A 24927-nucleotide genomic window follows, 5' to 3' on the forward strand; every position below is an offset into this window, starting at 1 on the left:
TGTTCTGAGTTGGCGTGTGTGAGGGACGGCAGCTGAATTTCATTTCCGACTTCCTTTTATTTTATGACTGTTATATTCCATCAAAAATGTCTTGGTTAGACATGACATAGAAAGAAAGTCTGTAAATAATTATTATTACTCGAGGTCCGTAGGCGTGGGTAGGACCGTCAGTGCACCTCATGTGGTGTACTGTACGCATTACTTATGGTTCTTTGCAACGTCCCTTCGGCCCCTGGCTGCAACCCCTTTTATTGTACCTCCGTTCATATTCTCTTCCATCTTACTTTCCACCCTCTCCTAACAGTTGATTCACAGTGCAACTGCAAGGTTTTCCCTGTTACATGTTCTAAACCATTTTTTTTATTTTGTCAATTTCCTTTTCAGCGCTTAATGACCTCAGGGTCCCATCGCTTTGCCTATATTCTCTTTTACTATGACTCGAGATTAAATTGTGGTTAGTCTTAAACTTTCTACCTCTCTGCTAGTGTGAGTTTGGAAGCGCGTCGCTTGATTGAAATGTTGACCGATTCATTGAATGGAAAGTCGACCTCTTCTCATTGGAGCATGCTGATCTGACTTGACTTAATCTTCAACCAATCGAATCCGGTGCACTTTGCAAGGACGGAAAGGTATGAATAGGGTAGAGTGACACCAAGATAAAATGATAGTGAGGGGACGCGGTATACGTTTGTCAAAACCGGTTTTGATCCTGTAAGGTCGTCTTCTCCCAGGATCCTTGATTTTGTCTTCTTTTCCCTATCAGTAACCTTACAAGTGCGCACACCGGCCTATTTTTTTATTTATTTATTTTTTTTATATTTTTTAATGAATTAAGGCGGTTTGAAGGTACTAGTACGTTACCTCGCTTTTTGTGTTCATATAATTTATATATATAATATATATATATACTATATATATATATATATATATATATATCTATATATATATAATATATATATATTATTATTTATATATCATTTATTAATAATATATATATAATATATATTATATATATAATATATGTGTGTGTGTGTGTGGTGTGTGTGTGTGAGAGAGAGAGAGAGAGCGAGAGAGAGAGAGAGAGAGATGAGAGAGGAGAGAAATGATGTTTGGGATGAAGAGATAAGCTATTCGGAGTTTGAATTACATTTTGCTTTATTTTTTTTATTGAGGAAAAAATGAAAATAAGAATACTTGGAAATGTAATGAATAGCATTACGAGATATTTGTATATTTTTTTACGAGAATTGGTTTTCATTATCAGTCGGGTGTTATAAATCATGAGAATTATATGTAAAGGTCAGATGTTTTCGTTTTTAATTTGCGAATTATATTATGAAAGATTTTTCGTCAGTCGACAGTTGAACAGTAGGTTTGGTATTGAAAATACTGCACTTTCAGTAATTTGCTTGTGAAATGCACCCATTACCATAAAAAGCAGAAAATTGGGCATTTGTAGATGAGAGCTGTTGGGTTGACGTGACTTTGTACTATTAAATGGAATCAAATTATTCACATCATTTCATATCGCGTGTATTACAACCTTTCTTCTCGAGCGCATTCTTTGTGTTGTCTGTTAAATTTGGCTCTTCCTCGGGTCTTCTCTGTAATGTAGGTCATACCAGAGTCTCTCTCTCTCTCTTCTCAGACTCATGTTTTTACACATAACGCTTGAAGGCGTTCCCTTTGTCTAGTGCAGTTTTTAAGAGAGTATTTTATGTCCACGGGCGGGAGTGACTTGTAACATATTGCTAGTTTATGCTTATTAAATTTTACTTCTATTATTTTTCTTATTCGAAAATAATAGTTTGTTGTTTGAAGAGTTTGCAGTGTTTTAGCTTTTGTCGTTTACCGGTTGACAGTAAAAAAGTTAGGCAACGTACAATTCACAGTGGACATTCACCACTATTGTAAACAGTGACAGGACACGTCGGAATCTCTCTCTCTCTCTCTCTCTCTCTCTCTCGGATCGATGATGTCCGGTTTCGTTGGCGAGGTGGTAAGGGACATATAATGCAGCATCCCTTTCTTTCTTATCTTATCATTATCCCTCTATCCGTTAGCGAGTTGAATCTCGTTTCGTGGTGGGTACGATTTCTGTCTTGGCTGGTGGGGAGGTTTAGTATTTAAAATTCTACTTTGGCTGCTTTGGTGGGGTTTTCGGAATGATCATTTCAGATATATTTCAAGTAGTAACTGTGATCGACACGAGGTTATTCAGAATATGAGGTTGATTGCATGTCTTTATGATTTGCACTTAATCATTTGCATTGTTTACCTTGGATTATTGTGTTGAGATAGCGATGAAATCATGTTCGCCCTTTTTATGAGTGTTTAGCGAACGAAGTAGGGTGTACGTGTTCCGTTCGTCTCTCGTATTTTCCAGCATTATTGTTTTGCGTTACAGTTGCTGTTTTGTAATTTCGAAATTCACTGCTGTTTTGTAACTCGTTGAGTGCACATGGAGTTGAGATTTTTGTTATCCGATAGACGCAACGTTGACTTACAACTTGAAAAAAAATTTACTCATTTATTGTGCCCTCGCGACTGTTGTTTGTATGTGGAGGATTGGCAAGAACTCCTCTTCAAAGAGACAGTATGGAAGTGGGTGGGGCTGATCGGCGAAGAGATGGAGAGGGTTGGCCGGATATCCTCGCGGGTCGGTGGTAGGGGATAGAGAGTAGGGGAGAAGAAAGAGAAGGCGTTTTAAGTGAATGACGAAGAGAGGGGAGGGCGAGAGGGTGGGGGATGCGTGAGTGGGTGAGTCATCCGTCGTTCGTTCAGTGGCGTTTTTTTCTACTTTCGGAGACGCCCTCGGGGAAAGGAAGATCGCATACAGTGCGGCGTTGCCTCTCTGCCCTCGTTCTCCAGGGCATTTTCTTGTGCTGTGGGGTCCTCTCTCTCTCTCTCTCTCTCTCTCTCTGCAGGTGTTGACGGCATAACCTGTAAGCACGTGTCATCTGCTCATAATATTCAAACGGGCTTCCCTAATTTTCATAGGTTGGTGTGTGTTAAGGTCTGACGTGGTCTAGACGCATAAATCACGCGTTCTGTACTTATGCTGAATTAATTGGTGCATACTGAGAATTGGTATATCATTTATTTATTTATTTATTTATTTATTTTTACTATTTCGCCCCGAGAACCTTTCATTGTGTTACTGGGGTGCCAGTGCTCAATTCTATAGTATGGATGGTAATAAAATAACGCTAATAGTGACGTCATCTTTTTGCCAGATCCTGTTTTTGATAAGATCAGATGAGCGTTGATTGTTTATTATTTAGGATTCCTAGTGGTATGACGTATAAACAGTGGCATATTGAATATGTTAATGAAGTTGTGGGCACCTCAAGATGTCACGAGGTGGTAACGACAACAATTGAACTTAAAAGTATGCTAAGCACGAGCCTTCGTAAGGAGTTCTTAGCTGACCAGCCACTGTTAAATAGGCGGAGAACGAGGGATTCTCTCTCTCTCTCTCTCTCTCTCTCTCTCTCTCTCTCTCTCTCTCTCTCGTTGAACACTACGTGAGGACACTGAGAGGTATTGATGAGTAACCGTGCGGTTACTCGTATGACAAGTCTGGATTCACCACCGATATAATAGTGACTCACTACGTTGTTGGATTGAGTCTCTCTATGCGGCGTTAGACTGACCTGAAATTCGTGTTTTCTTTCTCTTGCAGTTATCAGCCAGGCTGTCAGCGATTCATTAACGGCGAAAGAGACGAATTGTCATTTTTTTTCCTTTTAGATTTTATTTGTCATTCAGATGGCGAGTAACTACTGTTGCGTAGCTCCGTGAAATTGGTTCATGGGGGAAGAATTCGTTACGAACTAAGGTCGTGACTGGCGTTTTTGTAATTATAATATTGGACTTGAATCTCTCTCTCTCTCTCTCTCTCTCTCTCTCTCTCTCTCTCTCTCTCTCTGAGTAAATACAGATTTTCGAGATACTCGAAGGTAAGAATGGAACAGCTATCCCCTGCCTTGCATTCAAAGTGAAAAACATTAGGTGCTTGTTGAGGTACAACAGAGGTATGAACTTGACGAGTCCTTGAAGGTATTTCGGGGAGAGGCAGAGGGAGAAAATGTCGTTTATCGCATGAAATTTTAATGGAAAATGAAGTCGTGCTGGGATTCTGATCAGTAATGATATTGCAGACAGCGTAGTTACCCTTTCCAGCCCACCCAAGCCCCATTTTCATCACTGATTCTGGTATTAGTACCTGGTTCAACACTAACCCTTTATTTCTTTTCCAGTCTCTCTGTATTGGCCATTTATTCCAGCTCTTTTGCTATTCAATTGAATATATCTTAAGTATTGTGTAATTTGTAACATCACTTGCCGACATTTCCTCTCTGCTTTTGGTTTATGTCATGAAGACAGTTCGAGCTGTCGCGTTCTGTCCTTGCTTTCCCACACTTGATTGATTAATTTATTTAAATTTTAGGTCAACTATATGGGACTGGTTGGTTTGGGTAAGGCAGGCGTTCTTATCTATAGCCTTGCCCTTTTCTTACCTTGCAAGTCGTGGCAAGCGGATACATGATCTTGAGTGCGGCTCTTACTGTAACTGCGGCCGCGCTTAGTGTTTTTTCTCTCAATAGTTAATATTAGATATGCGCAAATATCCTTCTGTTTTAGGTGTGTTTTGTATACTGTCGTTTCTATATTAGGTGAGGTAATGTATTTAAGTATATAAACCTTTTGTGCGTAAATGTACGATGATAGTTTTATGTGCTTGCAAGCTCACCAGAGTGATAATAGATAGTCTCCGTATGTAATCTAAGGAAATGAAATAATCTTCTTAAACTACTGAAGGAATTAGAAGTTTGTTTGTAGGCGTTTTCAATTTGCTTGTGGGGTTTTGGGATTCGTAAATTGTTGTGAGAACCGTCAAAATAAACTTTTCCCAACCACGGGAAGATAGTGCTTGTTGACGTTTTTTCTTTTTTTCTCTTTTTTTCCTTGTCGCTGGAAGTAGTTGGTTTTTCTGCAGCGCTTAGATGAAAAGTCGTCACAAGTAGAACCTTGGATCGGTTGTTGTTTTTGCATGGCGCATTACGAGTAGTGGCTTCTGAGGTTAATGAAAATCGATCTGGTTACTGACGTTGCTTAATTGTGGTTTGTCAGACTGAGGTGTTGGCTTCTGGGGGAGGGAAGGGGTGGGGGATACTAACGCGTTATCTTTTATAGATTTTTGGTTAGCCGTATCTTACCAGATTGTTATTCCTGTCGCTGGGATTTTTGACTTTTGAATGGCGACGCGTACAACTCGGTTTGTACCCGCGCGTATGCCTAACAGAATTTCCTCTCGACAAAATCATTCCTTGCTTAACCTTTCACATTGCTTCTTCCATTCCTATCATACTTGTACTCGTTTAATTAGGGCAAAGTTTCTCTTGATGTAACACGAGAAGCGAAGGAGTAGAGGAGGTCAACATCCACTTAATATCTTCCTTGTGATGTTTGGCTCTTGCGTTGTCTTTATTTTGTTGTTTTGCAGTCGAGTACGCATTGGCGTGATGACGATTCCTCAGGGACGCGTTATTGTTGTTGCTTCATTGTTCGTGGAAAATAGTTTGTACTAAGGGAAGAAGAATTCTGAAATATTCTTGAATAAGTGTACACACACATTGTTTTTTTTTTGTTTTTTTTTACAACGTCTATACATCTTTTACATGAATTAAAAGGGCGAGAAATGTACTTACATGATGATGTAAAAAAAGGTTAGCAAATGTCGAAGGGTGGGTTAGTGCCTTAACCCAGAATTCTGGAGGTGCATTAACTCGTTGATTGAGATACTTTGATTCGTCACTTTAGACTACCATATTTCATCCCTCATAACACCCAGCTATGTTACGTTTTTGTGCATTTTTCGAATGATTCAGTTGTATTTGTGAGAGTGGAATTCTTGTTTGTTAAGCAAGTTGCTGAAACGTTGCTATTGTAATGATATATGTACCTACTCAGTTCTAGGAATCCTTCTGTTCACTGATTATCAACGAAATGTGGTCAGGGAGAGAATGGTACAAATGACTTGTAAAAATGGAATGACTTTTTATGATCAACTAATATATATATATATATATATATATATATATATATATATATATATATATATATTATTAATCTGTGTGTATATAGTTTGTGTATTTCAGCATGGGCCCTTTCCCCTAGCAAGAGTTGACTTCCAAAAGAGGAGAAAATTATCTCTGTCACTTTCTCCCTAAAACTTCTGAGTCTTGGATGAATCTAGTATCCATAAACTTTGTCACTCAATCTTCTTCTTGGATGGCCCTCATCTTTTATAATATGTGCTATGCCTAACCAACCATTAAATTCTCAATAGTATTGTCTACATACCAGTGAAAATTAATGTAACATAACCTTTTTATTTTAATGTGTTTTGATTATCATTTTTGTTATACGTTTTCATGGACTTTTTGTTTGTAAAGATTTTGTATCACCAAACTAGTAGACTGTGTGCTGAAATTGGGCATAAGCTGGGAGGGAAATAATTTTTGGGGTCTCTTCGAGATCCCTATTGTTAAGATAACACACCTGTCATTTTTTATTGGGAGTTGTACTCTGTTGGCATTTCACTATGACACTCCAGGTTTTATGAAATGATTCTCTTACCATGACAGCATTCCCTGTTCATTTTGCGTGGTATAGGAGTTTTGTATGATTTTGATGGCTTCTCTTCTTTGTGAAGAAACCTCTTTATTTTCATTTTTTTTGTGTTGTCCTTTTTATACTGTTGAACAATCATTTGCACTTAAAGGAAACTTTTACCTTAGTATTTTAGTTTAGTGGAATGTACATGTTTATAGTTTTGTTATTTTCAAGGTGCACTGTCTTTGTCATTATTATCATTGTTTCCTCCAACACCATGTGGTGCAAAGGTCTTACATGAAATTCAACAAATCCTGTCTTACCTGTACACTTTGTTTTCCTTTGTTTTCCAAAAAAACTCCACTCATCATCAGCCTCCTGTCTCGTAGGTTTGGGTGTTCCAACTCTTTTGGTACCCACGGAAGCCAAGCTGACATTATCATAGCGTATGATTATGCTTTGGATGGTATGCAAGACAGGTCCAAACCATCTTAATCTTCTTATCATTGTCTTATCTACATATGTGACTTCCTTGTATCTAAGTATTCTGCCATCTGATGCCTAATATTCTTCTTAAGCTTTATTCTTGAAACTACAAAATCTTTTAGGTATCCATTGTCATTCCTTGATTCATGTCCTTATACCAATACAGATCTACATTTTGCAAACACACTTTTCATATGCATTGTCTATTTATTTTGATTTTAAAAGTATATGCTGCCTGCTCATTTTTTGTTTACAAGTTTTTATAAAAGATATAATGGAAAGATTAATAAACTGACACTATGGAATTACTTCAATGAATATTTGGAAGATACACCCATTAGTAGTAGTATATTTTTTATCTAGATTTTGTGTGTGTATATAATAGACATTTGCATGGTCTGCATGACCTTTTTATTCTGAAGTGTTTGCTGTAATGTTTTTATTGTGAAGTTTGAATATCTTAAAACGTTTAATGATTCAGTCAAGAGTGACATTTGATATTGGTCACATTCAATTCAATTTAATAAGAACTCATTTTTTATGCAGGTGACTGCTCAAAATGAGTGAGGTGGAGCAACAGAAGCAGCAGCAACCTCCTCCTCCCATGAATGGTGCAGCTACACAGGAGGAGGAGGTACGGCTAATGACAGAGGAAGAACTTGAACGAGAAAAAATGAGGCCCCCAGACATCGACCAAGACATGAAGGTTAGTTGCACAGTATGTGGTAGATTACTTCTAATTGGAAATTATATTTATTCTATGAAATTTCTCATCCTCAAAATTATTGGAACATTATGGCATTTATTCTTGAAATTGTGAAATTGTGAATGTTATATTTACAGTTCTGTGTACAGTATACAAGTTTAAAATAGCATTGTGTCTAATTTATAGAAGTGCTTTGATGCAGTTCCTCTGTCCCTCAGTGTTTGTGTCACCTTTTTTTTTCATTCTATCTTCTATGAAATGGCTAGAGAGATATAAGTCAGACTTAGTATGAAGGTAGACAATTGGGAAATTGGTATAAAAGTAGACAATCATGCTTGAATGTACATGAAGGTAGTCTGCACGTTCATAACCATCTTTGTCATACTTGTTATTGCAACTCTTCCTGCACAGTTATACAAATTTCTGTCAAACTTTAGATAAAGGTAGACCATCTCACATAGTTATGTTTGAAGACAGATGGTCAGGCTAGCACATTTTGTCATTGCAGTTCTTCATTGGATAAGCCCTGTGAGGGAGTAGCGCCATCAGTGCACCTTTTGCAGTACATCATAGGCATTACTTCAAGTTCTCTGCAGCATCCCTTGAACCCCTTGCTGCAGTCCCTTTCATTCACTTTTGCTGTAATTTTGTTCATATCTTTCTTCATCTTACTGTCCTCCCTCTCCTAACAGTTGTTTCATAGTGCAACTGCAAGGTTTTCCTCCTGTAGAACTTAGGTCCCAGCACTTGGCCTTTGACTTAAATTTCATTTTTTAATTCCAACATGGTTAAATCATAAGGCTAGGTAAACAATCATGTGTCATACCTTTTCATTGCAACAACTACATGACTAAAGGGACCTGAATCAAACTTTGAACAAAAGACTGATATGCATATATGTCCATGAGGGGAGATCGTTCATCTGTTAACATGTCTGTTACACTTATCTAATCATTATATATATATATATATATATATATATATATATAGATATAATATATATATATATATATATATATATATATATATATATATATATATATATATTATATATATATATATATATATTTATATATATATATATATATATATATATATATATATATATAAACTATTACAAAGGTAGTCCAATACACAGACACACACACACATATATATATATATATATATATATATATATATATATATATATATATATATATATATATATATATTATATAGAGAGAGAGAGAGAGAGAGACGAGAGAGAGAGAGAGAGAGAGAGAGAGATATCCAGGAAGGGAGATCATCTGTCTGTTAGTATGTTGGCATAGTTGCTCTATTATTACAATGGCTTCATCGTTGAAGGGATTTCAGTCAAACTTGATAAGAAGGTATACCATCATGCAAGAATTGCATGAAGGCAGCTAGTTCATTTCTGCCCAATTGTCCCTCTATCAGTGTGTCTGTCTTATCTTTCTCTTACCTTTTCATTGCAATTCTCACATAGTTGAAGGTACTGGATTTCATTAACATCTACATCTACAAAAGGTAGATGTAGATGATGCTGCATTGATGTATATGAAGAGAAACACCTAGTCTGTCTGACTGAGGCTGTGTGAGTGTCTGTCATACTTACCTTCAATTTCAACTTATACGTTGTTAAAAGGATTTTTGTCAAGCTTGGTATAAAAATAAGTAGATCATTATGCATGGGTGTATCACTGTGTATCAGTGTGTGTCACACATAATTGATGGGATTTCAGTAAGTCTAGTACATGTCCTTCCATCCTTGTATCTGCCATTGCAACTTTTATCCAATTAAATAGATTTCAGACAAAGCTGGTGCAATGCAGGTGCAGACATTTGCATCATGATAAGGCTGCTGATCTTTAATTTGTTAATCTGACGTTCTTAGAGCAAATTTGGGTTGTAGTCCGTAGGGAATAGTGTATTGTTTTAGTAGTATGTACTCTCAGAATGCTTGCCATTTTAAAAACTTTTTCTGTTTTTCTGCTTTCCCATGAAACCCATATATGTACTGTTTTATTATTCGTTTGTTTGTTTGTTCTCCCAATAATATGTGCAGTTTAGTTTGTATATGTAATATACATCAGTATTTGCCATAATATATGTGCATTTCAGGAAATGGAAAGACGAAAACGAGTTGAAGCAATAATGAATTCAAATATATTCCGCGAAGAGTTGGAAAAGATTGTGGAGTCGCAGTTGACCGAAGGTTATTCTGGTTATCAGGCAATCCAGAATATTTCTGAAATGATGGGTATTCCTGCATCACGTATAAACATGTTCAGAGGTAAGAACAGTTAGGACTACCACACTTTTAATTATTAAAAATAAATATTTGTACACCTGCTATTACGATATCCTCTGTCTTGGGTAAGGTTTTGCAACACTGATGCAGCTGATCCAGAAATCACTTCCTCTTTTGTATCCGGCCTGTTAGTGTTGAGTAATATTATCATATATTCAGTAAATGAAATGGTAACAACTGATGCTTTTAGCTTTAATAAAGGACCAGTATTCTGCTCTAGAGATTAAGGCTAGTACTTGGAGCAATAATTTCTGGTCCCATAGGGTGAAATGGGGACCTTTTGTAAGTATGAAATATTTCACTTGAAAACATCATTTTCTTGATAACTTTAGACCGTACATGATAACTTTTCTCACATTCTTGGTTTATATGTATAAATTTGGTGTATCTGTATCATATAGAAAAATTTTGATTTAAGACTCCAGGCCATGTGGCGCCAAAAAAAAAAAAAAAAAAAAAAAAAAAAAAAAAAAAAAAAAAAAAAAAAAAAAAAAAAAAAAAAAAAAAAAAAAAAGTGATGTTTAAAGAGATTCTTAGTACTGCACTCACTGCTATAACTGATTTGTAAAGGCATATACTTTCAGTTGTATCTGCCTTTTGATTTCATAACCTTTGTGATAAGGAATTAAGAGTTGAGTCTGAAAAGGGGCTTAATTATTTGCAATCTTTGATTCCAGGTACCCAGAGTTTAATCCCTATCAACGACATTAGAGGAATGGAGGGCCTAGGATATGCTAAAGGAGAAAAACTACTTCGGTGTAAGCTGGCATCTGTCTACAGACTTATTGATCTCCATGGGTGGACTCAGAATATTTATAATCATGTCACTGTTAGTATATGTTTTTTTGTTAGTTTCTGGTTACATTATTTGATTTAAAAGACATAAATTTTGTCTTGTATTTCCTGCCTACAGTTTGTATTTTCATAATATTTTAATGACTAAAATATATTTTCACGTTTTTTTTTAAACCTTTATGGCTTGGTGCAGTACCAGCAAGATTTAGACCACATTGTGTCCATGAAGCACTTTTCCTTTTTATATTTTTTACAATATACCACTGAGAAAAGTTGGATATCTTCATTTCAATATTATAAACCCAAAGCATCAATTTTCTATTAAATATTATTGGTCATCAGTCTGGTTTTCATAATTGTATATCTTGAGCAAATACAGCATGCTGTCCATTTTTCAATTGAGTTATGGATATTTGTATACTTTTGATACAGATACAGTTAGAGAACATATTTAAATGAAAATGGGTGATTGAATTGAATCAAACTACTTCCAAAGGTAGATCATAATGCATAGATTTGCATGAAGGGAGAAACTGTATGCCTGTCAGTATTTCTCTGAAATCATGCCAACACAACTTCTTTGTAATTTAGGTGAATCAGTCAAACTAAGTACATAATAGACCAACATGTATAGATTAAACATGTATAGATTAAAGGGAGACAATATATTGGTCTCTATCATAATTTCATTATCATTGCAACTCCCCTGACACCAGGGGATTTCAGTGAAACTTGGTTCGTTAATATTATTGATGAATGTTTTTGCAGGATGCTTGAGTTAATCATTGTTACTCACAGGATTTGCCTGAAGGCATGTTCTTGTGTTATCAAAATTTTTTTCAGTGCTGCAACTCCTTAAAAACAGAGTATTGGATAAATTGAAACTTGGAAAATTGGATGAAATTTCTTTTAAGGACTTGTTTCTTGTCAAAAATTAGATAAGCATTGAATTTATGATTGATTTTAAGTATTTGTGCATTCTCTGCATTCAGATATTAGGTCAATTGGGTATTTCATTAAGTGCAAATTGTAGTTCAAAAGCTGATTATCATTCAAACTACAAAGGTAGACCATCATGTATAGATGTCCTTGAAGGGAGGTTGTCAGTCTATCAATATCTTTCTCTCAACTCTCCCTACATGATGTAGCTTATAGGGATTTCAAACTTGGTAAAAATATAGAAAATCTTGTATAATTGCATGGTCAAGGAAGGTACCCTGACTGACTGCCTGATTCATGTGAGTATTTGGAATACTCTAGGAGTCTAGGTAGACGTTGGTTGGCAGTCAGTGAGGAACATAAATTGCTCAATCATTACTCTAAGAATGATTGTTATTATATTTAGTTTGCAAGTTCTTTGTCAGTGGTAAAATCTTAAGTTTGATTGTACTGTAGGTAATTACATTTGCTACTAAAGTTGGAAACATCTTATGTATATTTTCATAAACAAGAAATTCTTAGAATTGGATGAAATATGAGATACAGTGAAACTTTAAATTTTTGGTGATTCTCGTGTCTTGGCTGACTACATGGTTTATATGCAGGCAGTCCCCGGCTTACAACGGGGCTTCCGTTCTTGAGAGGCATAGTAAGCCGAAAATCGCCGTAAGCCGGAAAATCATGAAAAACCCTAAGAAAACCTTACTTTTAATGCTTTAGGTGTATTAAAAACTATGTAAACTGCATTTTTATTGCATTTTTCATCGCAAAAACCTTCAAATATTGATTATTTTGCATTTTTGGAGTCATTTTTTCCGTAAGATTGGCGTCGTAACCCAGAACATGCGTTGTAACACTGGAAATAATTTCTGATGACCATAATTGAAAAGCGTTGTAACCTTGGAACGTTGTAAGCCGAACTCGCCGTAAGGCGGGGACTGCCTGCATCTACAAATTATACCAGTGATTCCATGAGACATTTGTTCTTTAATAAATTTTTCCTCTAATAACCGAAGCTTTAGATTGGGTAACATTTTGTACGGAATGCACACAACTTAGTTGACATTATATCCAGTGTTAAGAGTGGTCCATATAAATATAAACTAATTTTCTCTTGTTCATTTCAAATAAGTGCAAGAGCAAATTTATGTAAGTTGTTTTAATGTAAAGAAAGTCTTAATTATTATAATTTTTGTTTCAGGCCAGAATTAGTCAAGACACAGAACATTTTCTTCTTAATCCCTTTGGGTTGCTTTACCATGAAGTTACTGCATCATCATTAGTTAAAGTCGACATGCAAGGAAATGTTGTTGATGGGGGCTCTACAAATTTTGGGGTGAACGTTGCAGGTTTTATGCTGCACAGTGCCATCCATGCAGCAAGGCCTGATATTAGGTGCATCATACACTTGCATCATCCTGCTGTAGTAGCAGTAAGTATAAGAAATGTCAGTCACTTGTTACGTATGTCATTTCAAGTACTGTAATATGTTTGTTACTCTAGAACAGTGGTTCTTGGCCTTTTTCATCCTATAACCTCAAGACTCTTCAGGATAATATTGTATCCCTTTAATTAGTTTTAAAATGGTGATCTTGTGAAAAGGTAAGATAAAAGAAAAAAATATATATATTGTTGCTACAAATGAATAGCCTTGTGTGTCCTGTAATGTAAACATTTGATCAGTATTTTACTTGACCCCTTCATTGGCTTTGTAGCGGCTTACTGTCTAGAGCCTTCCTCTTATGAACACACTCATAATTATTACAGCCAAGTTGTAGATATGGTATGACATGTAGAAAATCTTAAACTAAAACATTAACAAAATCTGATAATTCTTGAGACAACTTAGGTATCTCTTTCCCACATTGAATGAAACTGGAGCGATGTGTTTATTGTAGTAGACCACCATCCCACGCCCTTAATCAGCCGAACCAGTCGTTGGGGCGGGGGGTATAACAAGTTGCACTCACCAAACCAGTACCAAACTGGTAAAAGCCCAACTGGCAAATTCAAATAGCATATTAAAATAAGTTAAATTCTCCCGGACCCTTTGTGACCCTCTGAGAAACCCCAAGCCCTTCCCCAGGTTAAGAACTGCTGCTCTAGAATATGAAAATAAGTTTTGTTGTCAGTCAGGAAAATGGAATTATTCAACTTATCTATTGCAGGTTTCAGCTCTGAAGCAAGGCTTGTTGCCACTTTCCCAAGAGTCTCTTCTTGTTGGAGATGTATCTTATCATGACTACCAGGGCATATTTGTTAACCCTGAGGAAAAAGAAAAATTAGCGCGAGATCTTGGTCCAATAAATAAGGTGAGTTTGTTGTCATAATAGTATTACTTTTGAAGAAATTTTGTATGTATTTTAGTATTTAGAAATAAAAATTTTAGAATTACTTAAACTATAAAATCATCACAGGTGAAAGGTTAATTTTCATTTTTTTTTTTTTTAATTGTGTGCATGTGTTTTTATTTAATTTAATTTATATTACCCATTTTTTCCATTGTAAAAGTGATACTGATATATACCAATAATGAAATGATGCAGTATACATAAAGGTAAAAAATTATTATGAAAAATATTAACATTTGGATAATTTTAACTGTAGATACATTACTGATACAGGCAAATGTATCTCACAATAAAAGAGCTAAATGGAATAATACAAATTTTAACAAGAATGAAATTTATTAAAGATTTAGTGTTAACCCTTAATGGACAGACCCCCTCATATGAGTAGCAATAACAGGTTTGGGTGGTGGACAGACCCACTCATGATGAACACCAATATTACGTGCCATCGATTTAAGGGAATCAGGCAGGAAAGAGGTGCCATTACTTCTATAACCTATAAATTCACTAATGGTAACTTTAGACTAATCAAGATCAAGGAAGCAGGTGTCTCAGAGGTCTCAGGGGTTAGTTGTGTTCTTGACTTCAAGGGAGCATGTAATGCACATGACATATCTATAAATTTGCTCATAAATATACCAAGGGATTGCTGTTGATTATAGATCTTATCTTTTATGATAGTATGTCAGTTATAATTGTAATTTTATAAAGAAATATTAGAAGAGACATGTATAATCCAAAAAAGTTACTGCATCTTCGATCTCGGTAAATTTACGAAAATAATTCACAATAAATATACTCAGAATTTTTTACTGATTTTAGGTCTTATCTGTTTTGATATTGTATGAGCTGTAATTGTAATTTACAAAATCATATAAATTTATTAGAAAAGCCATGTATAAATTGGTATAATTTATGATTTTTTAAAAGAGGCCCCACAAAGGGTTGTTAATTGTCATTTTAAACTTCTTGTAGAAGGTAGGGATTTTTTTTTATACACCTTGTGCATTTGCATATCTTCCTCTTTCCATTGTTGGTTTTTTTTAAATTGGTCGACCTGAAAGTTTCCCTGGCCTGGGGTGCAGCTTATTGATTTATTAGCCTGGCTCTTAAAGGTTAATAGAAATACACACACAAAAACCAATATGCAACAAACTGCAAAATTTAGAATAGAAGTTATACAAGGGCAAATGTCATGGTGACAATATGTATAAGACATCCTCAGCAGTACTCTCATATAAAAAGTATAGAAGAATTCATGAAAGTAAATGGGACATATGTCAGAGTGTAAAGACATGTTATAATGAATAGATTGTATTGACAGTTAATATAAGTTATGACAGGGCATAACATATTGGTACTCTTTAAAATCTGTAACAACATATATGTAAAAGGTAAAAGGACTACTGATCAACTAGATCCAAATAAGAGCACTACCAGTGTTTCTACTAAGTTTGCACTAACTGTACAATAGTGTCTGTCTCTTTTATCTGAATTTATGGAGACATCCCGATGTACGTACAGTAAACTGAATACTCGTAGATGAACAGTAGTAGGTTTATGTAAATTTTATTTATTTTTCACATGCAATTTCTTCTTTGGAATGAATAAAAAAGATTGTATGTAGCAAATCATAAATGTTTACACAAAGGTACACTAGACTAGTATATAAAGTATCTGCTTATCTTATAACAGGTCATGTTGCTTCGAAATCATGGTGTGGTGTGCTGTGGTGAAACAATTGAGGAAGCTTGGTACAATGCTTATCACACAGTCCTTGCTTGTGAGACACAAGTAAGTATTATTTGTTGTTTTGTAGAGAAAATAGATTAGTGTTTTCCCCTTGAAGTCTTATATTGGCTGGAACTTTGTGCATTATTTTTCAGGATTTTGTAAACATGAGGGGAAAAAAATGAGGTCAATACACCAGATCCCATAAGCCGAGCTTTGATATTAAAAGAAGCTAAGATTGACCCTGCTGACCTGGAGATTAGGTTTCCTGCCCAACAGGGTGAATCCCATTGACCATCAGCTCAGGATATCAGAGCGACAAGAGGGGATTGGCAACTCTCAAGAAAACCAGAACAGCCATCGCATAAATGACAGCACAACGAGAAGAAGTTCCAGAAGACTGCTGGGCCTTGACCCAGGCTAACATCCCAACATCTCTTGAGAATGGGCCACAGAAGGGCCTGAAAGTACTCGAGTGTGGAGTAAAACTAAATGTAAATACTTAGAAGTAAACAAGTTACAAATTGAATTTGTGGGTTTCTTTTTCAATCTTCAGAAGAAAACTGAAAGAAGTTTTTGTTTGGTTCATCATGTACCCACAGCAACATTACAACAGAGTACATTTCAACAACTGTATGAAGTCGCTGGAACTCAAGCTGTTCATTATTGGCAAGAAGATATGAAACACAACTTTACAAAAGCCAAAGCCATGAAAAACAAGATCTGGTTTATAAGTGAATGTTTGAAGAACAAAGTGTGTCCAAAAACATATGGCAGGATTGGAAGAAGACCCTGGAGTGGAGAAGCATTCAGCAGTTTTTTCAAGAAGGTACATCAAGGATCAGTTGCAAGAGCTTAGGGAGAAGAAAGAAGCTGCATTTGCTGGTGTAAGGAGTACACAAAACACACTTCAAGAGACCATAAGGGTTGAGTGGTACAAAAAAGTTGTTGGGCAGGTCAACAGTAGAGTAAACTTTGATACAAATCGTAACATGGTCAACATTAAAAAAAATAAGTTTGAGAGTTTATTTAGTAATTCGGTTTGGATAAAATTTAGCAATATGGATAATATAAAGAATATCTCAAGTAGATTATTGACTAGGGATGAAACAGCAGCACTAGGGCTAGGATTAAATTTTTGTGCAGGGACTACAAACAATATTAACATAGAATTCAACAGCAAGATTAACTACCTTAATGTTGAACATCACAATGATTTTAGCTCCTTTTCTCAGAGGAGTGATGATAGGGAGTAATGAAAGCAAACTTGGAGATATCTTGCCAAGGAGATTTAGTATCGCTCTGAAGGGATTAAAAAGCTACAAAGATATTAGAATTATGGAGGCCTTACCAAAGGGGGTAGTATTGTCATCATGAATTGCTCAGAATATAGGTTAAAATGTACAGGCTACTAGATGATGAAACTACGTATGCTAAAATAGAGAATCCTCCAACAATCCAAAAAAGCTTCAGAATACCTTTAATCAGAATGTGAAGAAAATAATCAGTAGACTAGTAATGGAAGGAAAGGACCTGCTATGCACTAAATTATTCTCAAGTAAATTACCTGAACGTTGCATAATATATATGGCAGCCCCAAAATACACAAGGAGGGCTGCCCTCTACGCCCTATTGTTTCTAGTAGGAAATCTCCTAAACAAAAAACTTAGCAGTGTGGTTAGCTGGAGAACTAGGAATATACTTAGTATATTTTCAGAATCCCATATTAAACATTCAGTAGATTTCATAGACAAAGTTAAGAAAAAGAATATAAAGGGGACACATGTTAGTTTTGATGTAGTAGCATTATTCACCAATGTCCCCTTAGATAAAGTATTAGAATTCCTACAGACTAAACATAATGAGGGTATTTTCAATCCAAAACATCGAATAGGCGTCTTCCTTGAGTTGATCAAATTGTGTGTCAGTGATACTTATTTCACGTTTGAGGGACATGTTTACAAACAGAAATATGGAGTAGCTATGGGGTCCTCATTATCACCTATACTCGCTAACATCTATATGGAATATTTCGAAACTAATCTAGTTCCTAATGTGAATGTCCCTGACTTAAAACTGCAAGGATGGTGGATATACGTGGATGATATTTTGCTATTCTGCAAGGGGATGGAAATAAAATAGAAAACTTTTCTAGATGAGCTCAATAAGTTTGATAACAATATCCAGTTCACTTTAGAGAAAAGTAACAATAATAAACTGCCCTATTTTTGACATACTCATAGAAAGCAAAGAAACAGGATATGAATTCAGCACATATAGAAAGCCCACACATACAAACTCATATATTCATTTCTTCTCTTTTCATAGTCATGATATAAAAATAGGGGTTCTAACAGGTATATTTCTTAGGGCAATGAGAACGTGTGACCCTTGCAAAGATAGAGCAAGAAATAAATACATCGATAAAAGCTCGATGCATTAGCATACCCGGAATGGTTCAGAAAAAAGGGGCACTCACCAAAGCTAGGAAAAATATTTTACAGAGCGAATGTAGAGAGTACATGGAATAAAGAAAACAAGAAAATAGTTGCCCCTCCCTTTTATGCCTAAAATGAAACAAATCACTTCAAAAATGAAAGAAAGTCAATATAAATTTGTATATACCTTTGATAATACCTTAAAAAACAAAGTATGTAAAAATAAATTGGAAGGAGAAGACAGTAATACAGATGATGTAGCGGGGGTATACATAATCAATTGCAATAATTGTGGAGACAGATATGTGGGGGAATCAGGTAGGGGAATAAGGACTAAGAGTCCAAGAACATAGAAGGGCAGTACAGCTTAACTCTCAGGGGAGTGCTATAGCTAGACATTGTTGGGAAAATGACCATAGGATGGATTTCAAAAAACAGTAGGCTTATATACAAAAGCAACAAAATTAGTCACAGGAGGGTAGTAGAAGGTGCGCTTATCAGAGAGATCAAAGTAATTGAAGGAAACAAAGGTTTTACCTCAGAAGATCCCATAAGCCGAGCTTTCGGCTATTAAAGAAGCTAAGATTGACCATGCTGGACCTTGGAGATTAGGTTTTTCCTGCCCAACAGACTTACGGTGACCACACCCTTACCACAAGGGTGAATCCCATTGACCATCAGCTCAGGATATCAGAGCGACAAGAGGGGATTGGCAACTCTCAAGAAAACCAGAACAGCCATCGCATAAATGACAGCACAACGAGAAGAAGTTCCAGAAGACTGCTGGGCCTTGACCCAGGCTAACATCCCAACATCTCTTGAGAATGGGCCACAGAAGGGCCTGAAAGTACTCGAGTGTGGAGTAAAACTAAATGTAAATACTTAGAAGTAAACAAGTTACAAATTGAATTTGTGGGTTTCTTTTTCAAACACCAGTTATTGTTATTAAGTCCCCCTCCCCATTTTTCCATTACGTTTTTTTATGTTAATTTGGTAAGAGTTGAAGTTTTTATGGAGTTTTTAAGGAAGATATATGGAATTTGGAATTGCGTTATATGTCATATGTTTAAAAAGTCTAAAAAAATATTTGATTTTAGGTGGGATAGGCATGACTATTTGGGTTCAGGATTAATTTGGTATATGTTATTGTGTAAAATAATTTTTTAAACATGAAAGATAAAGTGCTCTTTAATTTTCAGATGCGTATGGCACCTCTTGGTTTAGACAACCTAGTATTAGTCGGTGATGAAGCACGACAGATGGCCTTTGAAACGGCACGGCGTGGTGGTGGTGGTGTTGATAGTAAGCAGGTATGACTTGAAATGTTTTCTGATACTGTGTTTTATTTATATTCTCAGACTTGGTTTATTGTTGATTATTTACTGTATGTGCTGGCATCTATAACATTTAAAAGGAAAGGTAAGTCTCCTAGCCAGTTACATGGTAAAGGTCTCTATTATGGGTACTCAGGATTAAATAATGTATAGAGATTTTCACTTAGTGAAATGTATTACCAGATGAAATTGTCAAGTTAAGAGCGTTGAACATCCAGTTGTGAAAGATGAACAGGTTTGAAAAGAGGGGTCTTTTCTTTAACCTTGTAGGGATGTTGAACTGTGAAAATGGATATGAGTAGCAAGAAAAGTCGGGACTGCAACATGGATTAAATGGAGAGAAAGCCAGACTAGTGGTATTAAAAATGCCCCATTACTAGATAAAGAACAAAGATTGGGTATATCGAACAAATAGCACAGTGAAATCGCGCTTTAACTACTAATAGGGGGTGAAGATTGTCCGTTAGAGCCAATTGTCTGTTTAAAGTGGAACATTGTTTTTTTGTCTTAATTGATGTTTTTCAGAAGGCTAGCTTAGGTCTGGTGCGATAACCACCAACATACATGTAAAGATTCAAGTTATGAAGTAAAATGATAATAGGGTGATAAAACAATTTTCACCTTATATATTATTGGTATACAGTGATCCCCCCGTATTCGCGGGGGATGCGTACCAGACCCCCCCGTGAATAGTTAGAACCCGCGAATGTTTGGAACCCTTATAAAAATGCTAAAAACAGCCTATTTTGTTAGTTAAAACTCAAGAAAAACCCACTAAAAATTTTCATACATGGTTTTTTTTAATAGTTTTATCACAAAAAGTGCATTTTATGATGAAATTCATCAAAAAAACCAGGAATTTGTGGATATTTACCATAGAAAAATACAGCGAATGCGCGAATTTTCTGCGAATAATGCAGGGAAACGTTCCCAAGAGAAATCCGCGAATATGTGAGTCCGCGAATCTGGAGAACTCGAATACGGGGGGTCCACTGTATCTTCATAATAATTAGCCTATTTGAAGAATGATTCCATATCAATGAAATCAACTTTCATCAATGCAAAGCCATCCAGCTGACAAAAAGTAAACATTGAATTATGATTTTGTTCACAGCAATGTTTATCTTTCGAGAACCTTGCAGAAATTTTAATGGTAGTGTAATTATGGTAGCACTAACAACATTTAGGATAACATAATATTTATTTTTAATTTAAAAATCATTATCATTTTGGTGGTAAATATCTTGAGAACAGTGCTGTCATTCGAATGATAATTATCATACATTATTGTATTGTTGCTTGTGATTGGCAATGCTATATATGTAACGTAATAAAACCATTTTTACCATGTACACGTATATTATTGGCATATCTTCATAATAAGTTGCCTATTCATGAAGTAATTCTATATCAATAAAATCAGCGTTTATTGATGCGAGGGTGGCCAGCCAGCTGACAAAATGTAAACATAGAATTATGGTAGCTCTCATAGCAATGTTACTTTCTGTATAATTTTGAAATTTTAATGATATGTAATTACGATAATAATAACGTTTAGGATAACATAATAATATTTAAAAAAAAATTTTATAATTTCAGTGGCAAATAACAGTTTAGGACAATTAAATCACGAACGATAATTGTCGTACATTATCTTAGTGTTAGGTGTTTGTGGCTGGTGATGAGACATAAAAAACAGTTTTTCTGTTAGGCTATGTGTTTAGAAAAAACATGATGAAGAATCAGCTTTGTTATTTTGTTTATTTTGAATTTCTAAGGATACAGTAAGTGAAACAACATTTGTAATAACATAATTTTTACATAACCAATTTTTCATAAGATACTTTTCGTTGCAAAAGCTATTCTATACACAGATGGTTTTGTAATTTACCAGTCGTCTTATACTACTACCCTTGGCCAGATTTTGTCTGTTAAATCTGGTGTCCGTTGGTTCCGGGTCCATTAAAGTGAGGTTTTACTCTATATAACAGAAACATTGACGCTGACAAGTAGTAGAATGGTAGAGATTTTAAAAATGTGAGAATGAGATTGTATAGACTGGGTGGAAGAAGATTTAGACTTGAGAGGAGTTCAGGTAGAAAGTTCATAGTAAAGAAGATAGTACAGGTATTCTATTACTTATGATGCGGTTAGGTTCCAAAAATACCCATCATTTGTTGGAAAAATTGTATCTTGAATATAGACTAGCCTACACTAGGGTAATCAGTACCATCTTTACATATAGGGTAGCCTAACCTACACTACTCAGTATACTTTATACATACGTGGTATAGTAATTATTAATTTCAGCTAATTCTCTAGGTTCAATGCAGATTGGCTTATGATAATTCAGTACTATGTATACGTATCTTATACATACAAATACAGTAGCCTAGCCTACTGTATACTCTATACTATATATACAGTATAGTAATTATTATTATAATCCAATTCTGGAGATCGAAATGAGAATTAGATTTGAATGATGTCAGGCTGCTGACGGCTACGTATAATTATACAATACAAATGTAACGAATATGCATCTTTTCCATGAATCTCTTAAAAAGTTATGCTACATTACTTCACTGTATCCAATAATATTGTAAGTACAGGCGGCCCGCGGTTAATGGCGCAATCGCTCAGCGGTGAATCGGTTTTACGACTGTCGTCAAAAATATTCATAAAAAAAATAAGGCATTTTAAGGTATTTTTACGGCACAGTTTTCAGTTAACAGCGCCGCTAGCGCCGTTGTCTAACGAGTTCATAAATTTGTAGAAATGCTGTTCAGACCATAAAGGTTATGCAAATTATATTAAAAAAATTTATGGAGAGTTATTACATAATGTTTAAAATGTGAATGAAAATGTATTACGTTTAGGGTAGTTTTATTTCTGCACAGAAATATATGAAGGCAGCTTTTGAAACTGTCCTTCACGTTATCAAATGCAATGTTTTTTCATGTTCATTCTTGTGAGCTGCCGCCTGCCGCTCTTCCGAAAATTATAGAGTTAAAAAAAAGTGCAAATTAGCGATTGATGTGTCGGTTTCATAAATGTTCATGCTTTTATGTTTAAAATGTGTATGAAAATGTATTACGTATAGGGTATTTTTATTTCTGTGGAGAAATATGATAAAAAGGCAGCTTTTGAAACTGCCCTTCACGTTATCAAATTCGATGTTTTTTTTTCATGGTCATTCTTGTAAGCCGCCGTCTGCATCTCTTCCGAAAATATAGAGTTTAACCCTCTTACGCCGATTGGACGTATTAAACGTCGAGTCAAAATGTCTCCTGTATGCCGATTGGACGTATCATACGTCGGCTCAAAAAAGTTTTTTTAAAAATTCGCGGAAAAATACTTATAGGCCTACCAGCCGAAAACTTTTGTATCACGCGCCTTGGGGGATGCTGGGAGTTCACAGATCAAGGCATTGTTTTATTTACAATCGCTACGCAGGCGCGCAAGCGCGAATTTCTTTCTTATCGCACTAAAAAGTATTGATGACACATCTCGGAAATTATTTCGTCACTTTGACATAATTTTTGCACCATTTTAAATTATCCTTTACATGAAGTATTATATATGAAAATGTGCACAATTTCATGTAAAATACAACAAAAAAACACTCATGATTGTAGCTTTTATCAGTTTTGAAATATTTTATATAAATAACGATAAGTGCAAAAATTTCAACCTTCGCGGTCAACTTTGACTACAGAAATGGTCGAGAAACGCAATTGTAAGCTAAAACTTCTTATATTATAGTAATATCAATAATTTGCCTTCATTTTGCACAATTGGACGTCCTCTACACAATATTTCCATTTATGGTGAATTTATAAAAAACTTTTTCCTTACGTTCGTGCGATAACTCTTCCGATAAATTTTTTCGTGCGATTGTCCTAATGTTTGCACCCTTTTAAAGTTTGCCGTTACATAAAGTTTTACATATGGAAATGTGCGCAATTTCATGCACAATACAACAAAAAACAACCCATGGTTGTAGCTTTTATCAGTTTCGAAATATTTTCATATAAATAACGTTAAGTGCAGAATTTTAAACTTTCGGTCAACTTTGACTCTACCGAAATGGTCGAAAAAACGCAATTGTAAGCTAAAACTCTTATATTCTAGTAATATTCAATCATTTACCTTCATTTTGAAACGACTTGGAAGTCTCTAGCACAATATGTCGATTTATGGTGAATTTATGAAAAAAAAAAACATTTTCCGAAAAATCAGAATTTTTTTGTGCGATTGTCGAAATGTTTGCACCATTTAAAATTAGTGTTACAGTAAATTTTTTATATATGAAATGTGCGCAATTTCATGTAGAATACAACTAAAAATGATTGAAGGTTGTAGCTTTTCTCTTTTTTTTGAAATATTTGCATATAAATCACGATAAATAGAAAAAAAACCACGTTCGGTCAAATTTGACTCTACCGAAATAGTTGAAAAACGCAATTGTAAGCTAAAACTCTTACGGCCTAGTAATATTCCGTCATTATTCTTCATTTTGAAACAAATTTGAAGTCTCTAGAACAATATTGTGATTTATGGTGAATTTTTGAAAAGTATATTTACCTTCACTCCGCGCGCCGATTCGCGGCCGCAAGTCTCCGAAATACGTACATCGCATTATCCTAATATTTGCTCCTTTTCATATAAGCCTTTTTATAGAGTTTCATATATCAAAATGTGCGCAAATTCATGAAAAATACAATAAAAAATAATTGAAGGTTGTAGCTTTTTCCATCTCCGAAATATGTGCATATAAAAATATATATATATAAAAATTTCGACATTCGGTCAAATTTAACTCGTCTGAAATGGTCGAAATCTGGCAATTCTAATCTAAAAACTCTTACAGTATCGTAATATTCAATCATTTGTCTTAATTTTGAAACAAATTGGAAGTCTCTAGAGCAATATTTGGAATTACGGTGAATTTTTGAAAATAACATTTTTTTACGTCCGCGCGTTACGAATTCGTACATCATTTTGTGATATTTTTCTGGTGTTGCTTTTATTGTTTTACTATGTATTATATATCAAAAGGATTGCAATTTAGTGTACAATACAACGAAAAAAAAATTATCTATGAATTTTTTTTTTTCGCTACCATATATCGCATATCGCATTATTTACATATGATAATGATATCATTTTTCATTTCTGATGATTGCATACTAAACTTCAGGCAATGAAA

At 35.0% G+C, this 24927-nt stretch overlaps 1 protein-coding gene across 14 annotated transcripts in view; it reads left to right on the forward strand.

Moving 5' to 3' along the window:
• LOC135220183 (protein hu-li tai shao-like) overlaps nucleotides 1-24927 on the forward strand; it is a 211276-nt gene that overhangs the window by 102430 nt on the left and 83919 nt on the right. For all 14 annotated transcript variants that reach the window (XM_064257546.1, XM_064257588.1, XM_064257676.1 and 11 more), the window contains 7 exons: nucleotides 7654-7813; nucleotides 9938-10109; nucleotides 10805-10956; nucleotides 13063-13293; nucleotides 14030-14173; nucleotides 15908-16006; nucleotides 19581-19691. In XM_064257546.1, coding sequence (XP_064113616.1) covers nucleotides 7667-7813; nucleotides 9938-10109; nucleotides 10805-10956; nucleotides 13063-13293; nucleotides 14030-14173; nucleotides 15908-16006; nucleotides 19581-19691 — 1056 coding nt within the window. In that variant the 5' untranslated portion in view covers nucleotides 7654-7666. The remainder of the gene's footprint in view (nucleotides 1-7653; nucleotides 7814-9937; nucleotides 10110-10804; nucleotides 10957-13062; nucleotides 13294-14029; nucleotides 14174-15907; nucleotides 16007-19580; nucleotides 19692-24927) is intronic.

This window comes from Macrobrachium nipponense, chromosome 11 (assembly GCF_015104395.2).
Source record: "Macrobrachium nipponense isolate FS-2020 chromosome 11, ASM1510439v2, whole genome shotgun sequence".
Taxonomy (NCBI): domain Eukaryota; kingdom Metazoa; phylum Arthropoda; class Malacostraca; order Decapoda; family Palaemonidae; genus Macrobrachium; species Macrobrachium nipponense.